The sequence below is a fragment of the Rutilus rutilus genome (assembly GCF_951802725.1).
Source record: "Rutilus rutilus genome assembly, chromosome: 1".
NCBI classification, from domain to species: domain Eukaryota; kingdom Metazoa; phylum Chordata; class Actinopteri; order Cypriniformes; family Leuciscidae; genus Rutilus; species Rutilus rutilus.
The window spans coordinates 6809837-6821991 of NC_140209.1; the positions used below are offsets into that span (position 1 = coordinate 6809837).

A 12155-nucleotide genomic window follows, 5' to 3' on the forward strand; every position below is an offset into this window, starting at 1 on the left:
GATCCGTTGCACCACTAATAATAATCAATTTATAGAAAGGCATCAAATTATCGTAATATTTTATAACCGTTGTCTACTTTCTACTATTACATCAGGGCTCACTTTCATGTCCTTTCACTTTATATTTCTCTTTTAATTATTTTGATGTACTGAAAAATGTATTTAATATTTTTTTTCTTTCATGTCAAACCTGGAGAAAAACCTTTGAGTCGCTCAAAGACTAAAAAGAAATTTTTAAAGAAAAGAAGAGCCAAGAAATCTTTCACCTGCACTCAGTGTGGAAAGAGTCTCACAAAGAAAGGAAATCTTGAGATTCACATGAGGATCCACACTGGAGAGAAGTTGTTCTCATGTGATCAGTGCGGGAAGAGTTTCACATACAAACAAAGTCTTGAGCGTCACATGATGATCCACACTGGAGAGAAGCCGTTCTCATGTGATCAATGTGGGAAGAGTTTCACAAACAAAAAAAATCTTAAGCGTCACATGATGATCCACACCAGCGAGAAGCCGTTCTCATGTGATCAGTGTGGGAAGGGTTTCACATACAAAGAAAGTCTTGAGCGTCACATGAGGATCCACACCGGAGAAAAGCCGTTCTCATGTGATCAGTGCGGGAAGAGTTTCACGTACAAAAAAAATCTTGAGCGTCACATGATGATCCACACTGGAGAGAAGCCGTTCTCATGTGATCAATGTGGCAAAAATTTTCTCTGTGCATCAGACCTGAAGAAACACCTGACAGTTCATACGAAGGAGAAGCCACATTCATGTTCTGTGTGTGGAAAGAGTTTTTCACTGCTGCAATATTTACATAGACATGAGAAAACTCACACTGGTGTGAGAGAGTACATGTGCTTTGAGTGTGAGAAGACTTTTACTACAGCGGGCAATTTAAAACTGCACCAGAGAATTCACACTGGAGAAAAACCTTACAAGTGTTCACACTGTGACAAGAGATTCAGTCGGTCAGCACATCTAAAAACACATGAAAAGACACACACTGGAGAAAAACCTTACAAGTGTTCACACTGTGACAAGAGATTAAGTCTGTCAGCAACTCTGAAAACACATGAAAAGACACACACTGGAGAAAAACCTTACAAGTGTTCACATTGTGACAAGAGATTCAGTCAGTCATCACATCTGAAAAGACATGAGAGGATCCACACTGGAGAAAAACCTTACAAGTGTTCACACTGTGACAAGAGATTCAGTCAGTCAGTGACTCTGAATAAACATGAGAGGATCCACAGCAGAGAGAAGCCGCACACGTGTGATCAATGCAGGACGAGTTTCTCTTTTAAAACTCACCTGAAGCGACACATGAAGATCCATGCAGCGGAGAAACCACATCACCTCAGTCTGAGATCACGGTGAGTAGATTATTTCCATGTGCTGAGCAACAAAGTCTCTTCTGTGTAAGTTGGCCACACACGAATTGGAGTGTATTGGACTTAACATAACTTTATCTCCATCTATGTCCTTCTCACTTATTACACTATATCGCCCTCCATCTTCTAAGAATATCTTTTATGAACATTTTGAAAATATGTAAAAGGAAAGTAATTTTCATAAGGAGGTGATTATTATGGGAGACTTCAATATCAATTGGGAAGACAAATCGTCAAATTGTGATTTTACACAGTTTATAAATGGGCCTACCAGAGTAACAAATTCTACACGAACACAAATAGATTTAATATTTAGCAATAGGCCAAAGCGAATTGTCAAATCCTTTAATATGCTGACTGGACTATCAGACCACAATATGATCCTGATATCCAGGAAGCTAACTAACAAGCGTTTCACTCCGTTTGTCCAAGAACAAGAATCTTTAAATATCCCCCAAAATATGCAGGATCAGTTTATAGGTGCTGTCCAGAGCATTAACTGGGATTACATACTTTTAAGCAGATCTTTGGAAGAAGACAGTCAAAGATTTACTCAACAACTGCAGAGATAAATTGATGCATTTACATGCAGACAACGACGTAGGAAAAAAAGAACACAAGAAAGCCAAAGCAAGCAGTGATCGACATATTTTCACTTCGCTACAGAATAGAGTAGTCAAAGAGATAAGGATAGCCAAAGCAAACTTCTTTTTGACCATAATTGAAAAAGCAGGAGGCAATACTAAAACTATCTGGAGCCAGTTAAGAAAACTAATGGGACATAATGTTAACAAAGCCAAATCAATTGAACTCGTTGTTGGTGGAAAATTAGCTGATGCTCTCAATAATCATTTCATTGACTGTGTAGAAAATATCATCAGGTGTTTTTCCTCTGAATATAAGAACACTCCTTGTCAAGTCGAAGACACAGAGCCAGCTTTCAACATAGAATTTATCACTGAGGCAGATGTTGTGAGAGTGATTAGATCACTGAGGCCCTCTCGAGCGAAAGATGTCATTGGTTTGAACGCTGTTATGTTGAAAGAGCTCTCTGAATCATTAGAATACCCAATTACGAAAATTGTTAACCTTTCATTTGCTCAGGGATTGTTCCCAAATGTTTGGAAGTTGACTGCAGTCTTTCCTGTATTTAAAGTAGGGGTGATCGTTTGTCTATCTGCAACTACAGACCTATTAGTATCCTGCCGGTGGTTTCCAAGGTGGCCGAAAAACTTGTTTCAGAACAAATGACAAATCATTTAAATACTAGTTCCTATTCTTTACATCCATATCAATTCGGCTTCCGTATTAATCATTCAACAGAAACAGCCAATTACTATTTCGTTGACAAAGTCAAGTCACTGTTGGATCGAGGAGGGGTTGTTGGTGCTGTTTTTCTAGATTTAAAAAAAGCATTTGACACCATTAATCATGGAGTTCTTCTATCTAAGTTACAAAATTTGAACTTCGCCACAGGCACTATTAAATGTGTAGAATCGTATTTAACACATCAGACTCAGTTAGAGTTAGGAATTATCAATCAGGTGTTATTGCCTTGTCTGCAGGTGTCCCACAGGGCTCTATTTTGGGTCCACTTTTATTTCCTTTGTATGTAAATGACTTACCAAATGTTTGTCCTAATGCCAATACCCAAATGTATGCAGATGACAGTAATCTTTGTACATCTTTGTACATGCTGTCTTTGAAATGTGATCTGTGAAGGTCAGCTGGTCATCCAATATTACTCCAAGATTTCTGACCAACCTTGATGGGGTGATTGATGATGACTCTAGCTGGATAGTGAAGTCGTGCTGTAGAGACGGATTGGCAGGGAGGACGAGAAGCTCAGTCTTTGCCAGGTTGAGCTGCAGGTGATGTTCCTTCATCCATGTCAAGATGTCCGTCAGACAGCTTGAGATCCGTGCAGCCACCGTGGGATCATCTGGTTGAAATGAGAGGAAGAGCTGTGTGTCATCAGCATAGCAGTGGTAGGAGAAGCCGTGTGCCTGTATGATGTGTCCCAGTGATGTAGTGTAGATGGAGAAGAGGAGGGGACCAAGAACTGAACCCTTAGGAACCCCTGTGGTCAGTTGATGTGCTCTGGATACCTCGCTCTCCGTGCGACCCTGAAGGACCTACCTGTTAGATAGGACTCAAACCAGTGGAGAGGAGTTCCTGCGATGCCCAGTGATGAGAGGGTGGACATAAGGATCTGATGGTTCACGGTGTCGAAGGCAGCAGACAGATCAAGGAGAATGAGGAGTGAAGATTTGGAAGCAGCTTTTGCGATCCGTAGGGCTTCCGTGACCGACAGTAATGCAGTCTCAGTTGAATGCCCTTTCTTGAAGCCAGATTGGTTGATATCCAGCTGGTTGTTCAGAGACAGGAAGGATGTTACTTGGTTGAAAACAGCTCTTTCAAGTGTCTTCACAATGAATGGTAGGAGAGAGATAGGTCTGTAATTCTCTGCAAAAGATGTGTTTAGTGTTGTTTTTTTAAGCAGTGGAGTTACCCGTGCCTGCTTGAATGCAGTTGGGAAAATGCCAGTATGGAGGGATGAGTTGATGTGTGTGAGTGCTGGAAGAAGTGCATGGAGAGGTCTCACCAAAATGTTGTCTGTGATGCAGTTGCGTGTGTAAACCAGGTCCAGTTGGTTGGCTGATTTGTGAGTACCTGTGGTGATGAGTCGAAAGAGGCTAGGAGAGAGATCAAGTCTGTTGCATACCGCTATTCGAGATGAATGTTGAAGTCACCAAAGACTATAAGTGGGGGGCCGTCCTCAGGGAAAGAGGACAGCAGCACATACTGCTCCTCTGCAAAGTTTCCCAGTTGACCTGGGGGGCGATAAATAATTATGACCGCCGCTAGCATAGCTAGCGAAAGCGGTCATATAGGGATTGTCAAAGGTTTTTTTTTTTTTTTTTTTTTTTGTCAATCTACTGAATTTTCCGTCAACGATACCAGGGACACCGAAACATGTGAGCATGTAGCCCCACTAGACTTTTACGGAAAAATTTTGTTTGGTCCCCGGGGGCCACTCCCCCCCCCGCGCTGGGCCCCCCCAAACCCAAAATATTCAGTTTTTCCTAAATAACTACTTGAACCGTGGAACCGAGGATGAAGAAATTTTTATGGTTTGTTGGTCTTAAGGGCCCACATCAACCTAGCCCATAATCACTCATTTGTGATTTGCGCCCCTCCCATAAAAAATGAAAATGCAATATTATTCTGCTTTAATCGCCCCTATCTTCAGTGGAGATGTTCAGAACTGCACCATATTTCATGTGTATGATTAACTTGACATCCTCTGGGGGTATGCTAAGTTTCGTAGAATTTCATCCATGGGGGGTTATAAAATAAATTCATTTATGTGCACATTTAGTGACTGTACACTCATCGGCCTGTAGATGGTGGTGTTGACCGAAGGGTTGCTGGTTTAGGATGATACTTTCACACACACATGCAGGAATACAAACAAACGCAAGCATGCACACACACTGACATCCACACGCACAGACACACACCCATACACACACATACAAATCCACATGCACAGACACACACACAAACACACATGCGCACACACAAACACACACACATACACACACACACAGACAGACATGCACATACTACTACTTTTTTTAGGTATATACATAAACACGCAATACAGCCAAATTGCTCCACGTCATTTATTTTTGTGGAAAGCCAGTGCAGGCCTGAGCGGCGGTCATATTTTGTACCGCCATGCGGTACATCTAGACATCTAGTTAAAATTTGGATTTTATTGGGAGTTGTAAGTGTGATAGCATGATGTTCAAACAAGTTATTGTTGCATAGAGAAGAGAGTGCTGAGTATTTCCAATTGTTAGAAATAAGAAGCCCTGTACCCCCATGTACGTTATTTAAAGTGCGAACGCGTGTACATAAAATACAGATTTATGTGAAGATAAAAATTCTAAATTATTACAGAATCGAAAATAGCCTTACCTTGACTTAAATGGTAAACTGAAGCAACAGGAGAACTGGATATTTAAGAAAGATCACCAGCGCGATCTGATCGTCTCACAGACTGACCTGTAACAACAATGACTATGACATCTGGTCACATGCTGTTAAAATTAGTGAATCCTGATCTCCAAACACATCCTTCGTTGTCTCCTTAGACAACGGGTCTGTCCATGGCGCCTTTAAGTCTGCTCGGACTGTCAAAATTGCAACTTTGTTGCTCCCCAGAGGGACATTTGAGTCACAAAGGGGACCCTGTTTTTGAGAATCCCCTCTAAAACCCCCCATGCCTTTGAATCACGTGACAGCCTCGCGACATTCCAACAGTCGCACGCACACACACACTCGTGGACTTTCAAACAGAAACCCACCACAGAAAAAGACTTTCCACCCATAAAGTCGCTTTTAAATGTACTAAATGTTGATATGTATTCCTGTGTTTCTTCCTATGTTTCGTCACTTGCCATAACGGAAACACTGACAATTTTATTGTGTGTTTAATCAAACTTTATGTGTGTGTGTAATTATGCATATAAATGTAACATTATGTTTCCCCGACCTTTATCTGTCATAATTGGTACCTGTCTGACCGTCCTGTTTTAATTCAACCAGTCACACATAGGAGATTACAGTAAAATGTATTGTTCTGTGTGTACAAGCTTAAGAGGAAATATGAATTCTTTCCCTCATAAGACATATGGTCAAGGGAGGCGTGTCTGCATTAACACACAAAGAAACTTCTCCCGCGTCAGATCAGAAAATCTGATTTGCTGTGTCCCAAAAAGAGGGCGTAAACCGATGTCTCTTTTAAAGGAAGAGACACCCTCTTCTCTTCTCTTCTCTTCTCTCTCATCTCTCAACCCTTCCTCCTCTCCTCCCCGGCGCAGCGCTTCTCCAAGGAACATCTGAAGGAGGCCCTGGCCTTCTCTATCGAACGAACACATGTTCGAGTCGCAGCTGCGTCCTTTGCAACCAAGATCTGCAACCTCTCCCTTTCCAGGAGATGAATCTGAACTTTCTCGGTAACGTTAAATTCAAGTGATCCTTTCAAGCTTCCTGCGACACCGGAAGATGCAGCACAAACAGGACAACATCCGCGCTTCCTGCCTCAGCATCACTCGAACAGAAACAAAATCTCGCAAGTAACTTTGATCCCTCTCTAAAAGCTTATTTCAGGTGTCTAACTCTTAGGTCTGTGAATTAAGTTACCCTCTTTTCTTCTCTATCCTTCTTTCTTTCTTTCTTTCTTTCTTTCTTTCTTTCTTTCTTTCATTCATTCTGATCACGTATGTTATTGTTTGGTTAAATGTTTGTTTGTTTTTATTGTTTGCATTTTTACGTACGTTTATATTCGTAGCTCATATAATCTCTAGTCTTACATTTATTAAAATCAATGAAATAATTTTCACTGTCTCTGTGTTTGAAAACCCACCATTATAAAGTCAATGAAACTAAAAGATCCAATTATAAGCTATAAGCTCGATATTAGACTACATTGAGTAGTTTTAATTAATAAACTCAGAAAGTTTGATGTTCGTGGCCAGAAGATAAAACTTTCCTGGAGTTTGTAAATACCCCTTCTTAACTGTGATGATCTTACATTTATTCGCTGGACGAATGACGGATGACCAGACCAGTTACAGAACAAGGTAATCTCGATAATTGATCAAATAAATGTACATGCGACTTATGAATTATGACCATGAGTTATGATTATTAATATTTCCAAAATTCCCTATATCCTTGAGCTAATTTGCATTTACCCCGAGTCGTTTTTGTTACAGACCGCTTGTCCTGGCAAATAATTTTAACTTATTTGTCATTTTGCTTTTACCCACTAATAATACAAGCCTGCTGTAGCGGACTCCGTATATACTAGTGAGTTTTATAAAGTTTATTGTACTTCACGCAAAAGATGAAGCATCCGTTTTACTCAAGAAAATCACTGTAAGAGCTGAATAAACACAATACAAGAAGTGCGCATTAAATTCTTATCCATAAACTCTCTCTCACCCTTGTATTATCAAAATACACAGCGAATTCAACAAAAACACTAAATAACAGTAAACAAATATACAGACCTGTGTAGAATTTAAGGGCGAAGAAATCCCCAATCTGCTATAACAATTATATGTTTGAATTAAAGTATTTCTTGTTTCCTATCATTATGATCGAATGTTCAGAATTCAGAAGATGGCTTTACTGAAATCTGTGTAAAATGTCTTGTATTCTTATAATAGGAATCATGTCTAAACTGTATGCTCTGTACTCTCTGATAGAGCTATAGAGTAAAGACATCATAGATAAGGCATGATTTACGATGAGAGGGGAAGAAAATGCCACATCTCAAAAAAAAAATACTTAATTGGGGTTGGAACAGAACTCTCCAGGGCTGTGGCCCTCCAGGAACTGATTTTGACACCTGTGCCTTAGAGTTTCGCTTGAGAAGATTCCAGAATGCATTAGAAGATACATAGTCATGGAGTAGCCATGACAAAGTAACCAGACAGACGAGTGACCATGTAGACGAGCAGACGAAAGAAGCCAACTCAAGATCAGAAGGACATAGGTTAAACCGCTTCATTCAACCCATCTAACTACTTTCGCCTCACTTTTCTTTCTCTTACCTAGTTTCTTTTCTTTTCCTTTGAGAGTCTCTGTTCTAAGTAAGTTTTGCTGTAAGGTCTCGGTCAACGATTCGACTGCAATTCTCGCTTTCCACTGGTTAGTATCTAGATGGGAGACTCCTGAGAAAACCAGGTTTCTGCTAGAAGAGGTGTTAGTGAGGCCAGCAGGGGGCGCTCACCCTGTGGTCTCTGTGGGTCCTAACGCCCTAGTGTATTGACGGGGACACTATACTGGCAAAGAGCACCGTCCTTCGAATGAGATGAAAAAGAGTAGGGGTCTAACCCTAGCCTGGGTGCCAGCCCGAACCCCGCCCACAACATTTTTTGGTCGGGAAATTCGGTCTGGACTCGATCCATTGAGGAGTAATTATGCTCGGCTTCCAGAAGGCTGAGCCAATCAAATTGCCGGCAGGGCGGGCTTTAATCGATGATGGACAGCAACAGTAACGTAATCATCCACGTCATCAACGAGCGCTTGGGTTGAATTCGTTTACAACAAAGATGCATAGACAGTAAAATAAAAGATGACTGCCTCTGGAGAATTTAGATTTCACACTTACAAATAAATCAGATAGAATAAATGCATATTTGGGGTGCTGTCCGAGGAGAGGGCGGGCTCGGTATTCGGCCCGAACCCAGGGTACTCTCCCGTATTCCAGGCTGTGGAAGAACAAGCCGAGAGTGAGTGGAGGGATGCTGAAAACTGTCAAGGAATGTTAGGTGAGTTGACAGAGTGAATATATATGCTTCCTCTCATGCTGATAGTGTAGACATGGTAATCGTTTGACACGTTGATTGGATTGATTATTTGAATGTGCTTCTCCCGAACTTTGTTTACGAAACGTGTAGATTCGCGTCATCGCGCCATCACGTCTGTTATAGAAGATATCGACAGCGCATTCATTTTAAAAGACAAACAGAGAACCGCGATCAAGGCATTTGTCGATCGGAAACATGAATGAAAAACATACGTCACTTACTACGTTGCTCTGATTGGTTGTAGGCCTATCCAATTGAGTGCAGAGGCATTTTCTTTCCTGGTTCGGTTGAAACACGCCCCATAATCAAAGTTCAATTGAGCAATATCAGACTCACATTCTGCCTAGAATATGAGTATGACGAAGTCAGGCTAGTCTAACCCCAGTGTCCTGGCCAAATTCCCTCCAATGGCCCTTGCCAATCATGGCCTCCTAATAATCCCAATCCACTGAATTGGCTTTATCTCTCTCTCTCTCTCTCTCTCTCTCTCTCTCTCTCTCTCTCTCTCTCTCTCTCTCTCTCTCTCTCTCTCTACTATAGCTGGTGTGTGGTGAGTGTACAGTAGTACATATGAAAGCGCTAAATAAATGCCTCATTCATTCATTCATTCAAAGACTTTCCATCCATCCGCCAACACACCACGTGATTGACCGCTCAAGACATCAATCCAGGCGAGACCGCCAGCAAATCAATGAACCCGAATGCAGACAAAGGAAAACCCCTTTTCAAGCAAAGGAACGCAACAAACGCAAGTAGCCGCCAGACTCTTTGCTGAACTGGTGCCTTGATATAAAATTGAATAACCCGCCTAAGAAACTATAGATGGGTTAAATGAATGATTGATTACCTTGCTCATAAATAGTGTTTTCACTAGTTTGGATATTTATATCCACTCCAGAGCTGATAGTTACGGCCTGTTCAAATGAACGCTGGACGAGTCATTGGCTCGGCCGTAATAAGTGATTCTTTCGAATTCCCTATACATTTATTAATAATTCCCTTTCGGCTCAATTGACCTGTTTGACCCTTACACCCTCTTAGGGAGTGCTTAATAAACTGGCAAACTTTATATCCGTAAAACGACTCTGATATAATACACGACTCTGACTGTAATAAAGTGTGCATTACTGTCGTGATCAGTAACGTTAGGCCTATCACTCCGGAGACTGTAGGCTGGATCACGGACAGTTGGTACAGATCCATCCTCGAGTAATAACGAGAGTAAATGAAGACTGCCATGTTCATTCTTAGGCAAGGCAAGGCAAGGCAAGTTTATTTATATAGCACATTTCATACACAGTGGCAATTCAAAGTGCTTTACATAGAATAAATTAAAATATAATAATAATAAAAAGAAATAAGAATAATTAAAACAGTTTATAAAAATAAAAATAAAATACAGTGCAGTACAAACAGTCGGACGGACATTGTCACAGTGCTAATTCATTAAATGCATAGCTAAACAGATGTGTTTTGAGTCTGGATTTGAAAGTGACTACTGTAGGAGCACGTCTGATCTCCTCTGGAAGCTGGTTCCAGCTGCGGCTGGCATAATAGCTAAAAGAGGACTCGCCATGCTTTGAGTGAACCCTTGGTATTTCTAGCTGATATGATCCTAGTGATCTGAGTGATCTGTTGGGTTTATATTCAGTGAGCATATCTGCAATATATTGAGGTCCTAGGCCATTGAATGATTTATATACCAGTAATAATACTTTAAAATCAATCCTAAATTTAACTGGGAGCCAGTGTAAAGACCTGAGGACTGGGGTGATATGTTCATATTTTCTGGTTCTGCTCAGAATCCTGGCGGCAGCGTTCTGTATGAGCTGCAACTGTCTTATGGTCTTTTTGGGAAGGCCAGTGAGGAGTCCATTACAATAATCCACCCTGCTGGTGATGAAAGCATGCACAAGTTTCTCTAAGTCTTGTCTGGAAACAAAGTATCTAATTCTTGCAATATTTTTTAGATGATAGTATGCTGATTTAGTTATTGCTTTGACATGACTACTGAAACTAAGGTCTGACTCTAGTGTCACACCAAGATTCCTGATTTGATTTTTAGTTGTTTGACCCCTAGAGTGAAGGTATGCGTTCACCTTGAGAACTTCATCTTTTTTTCCAAATGCAATAACTTAAGTTTTGTCTTTGTTTAACTGAAGAAAGTTTTGACACATCCAACTGTTGACTTCATCGATGCATTGGCACAGGGAGTCAATGGGGCTGTAATCGTTAGGCGATAGGGCTAAGTAAATCTGTGTGTCGTCTGCATAGCTGTGGTAAGAGATTTGGTTCTTTCTCATTATTTGGCTCATTGGGAGCATATACAGGTTGAACAGGAGTGGCGCAAGAATTGAGCCTTGAGGGACTCCGCATGTCATGGATGTCCACTCAGACTTATGGGGCCGGTTTCACAAAGCTATTTTAGACTGGTCTATAGTGTTAGACTAGTCTAAAATTTGCTCATAGACTAGTCTAATGCAAGTTAGACTGTTTCATAAAAATAAAGACTGACTTAATTTAGACCAAAAAAATTAGACACCTTACCCCCAGGCTAACTTAGGTCTAAGACTCTATGTTACCTTGGCAACCAGCAGTAACAATCAGTTACATTACAAACAGCCAAAATAAGAGGGAAAATGGCTCATAATTTGTGGTTTGCTGACGACGTTATGGAGAGAGCTATGAGAAGGGAAAGGGTTTTTTAGGGACCGCAGTAACCTACTGGAAATATATAATAATGAGGACTTCATTGGTCGGTTTCGTTTGCCCAAGGAAGCTATACTGAGTCTGACAGATGAATTAGCTGAAGAACTGAGCCCTGCCACTTCAAGAAGCCACAGCATCCCAGCAGTGCTACAGGTTTGCACTGCGTTGAGATTCTATGCAACAGGAACTTTTCTGAATGCTGTTGGTGACACAGTGGGTCTCAGCAAAGCTTCTGTGTCACGGGTGGTATACAGGGTATCAAGAGCACTTTCAAATAAGCTCCCTCAGTTTCCAAATCAACTAGCTGAGCTTAACAAAGTCAGAAGAGGGTTCTTCAGCATAGCAAGATTTCCCAATGTTGTTGGAGCAATTGATGGGACGCATGTCAGAATCCAGGCTCCAACAGCTCATGAACATTTGTTTGTGAATGGAAAAGGATATCACAGTCTAAACATTCAGGCTGTTTGTGATTCTGATCTCCGGTTCCTCAACTGTGTGGCCCGCTGGCCTGGATCAATTCATGACTCTCGAATTCTTCAAAATTCTCAACTTTTCCGTGCATTTGAGCAAGGCATTATCGATGGGGTCCTGTTGGGGGACTCTGGCTACCCTCTAAAACCTTGGCTCCTTACTCCCTTCCTGAATCCTACTACACCTGCAC

The 12155-nt window shown here is 41.2% G+C and overlaps 1 protein-coding gene across 1 annotated transcript in view; it reads left to right on the forward strand.

Annotated features, from left to right (window-relative positions):
• The window catches only part of LOC311302772 (uncharacterized protein), a 128621-nt gene that overhangs the window by 98950 nt on the left and 17516 nt on the right, over window positions 1-12155 (forward strand). Inside the window, exon 3 of the mRNA XM_084428823.1 lies at window positions 197-1376. Coding sequence (XP_084284949.1) covers window positions 197-1376 — 1180 coding nt within the window. The remainder of the gene's footprint in view (window positions 1-196; window positions 1377-12155) is intronic.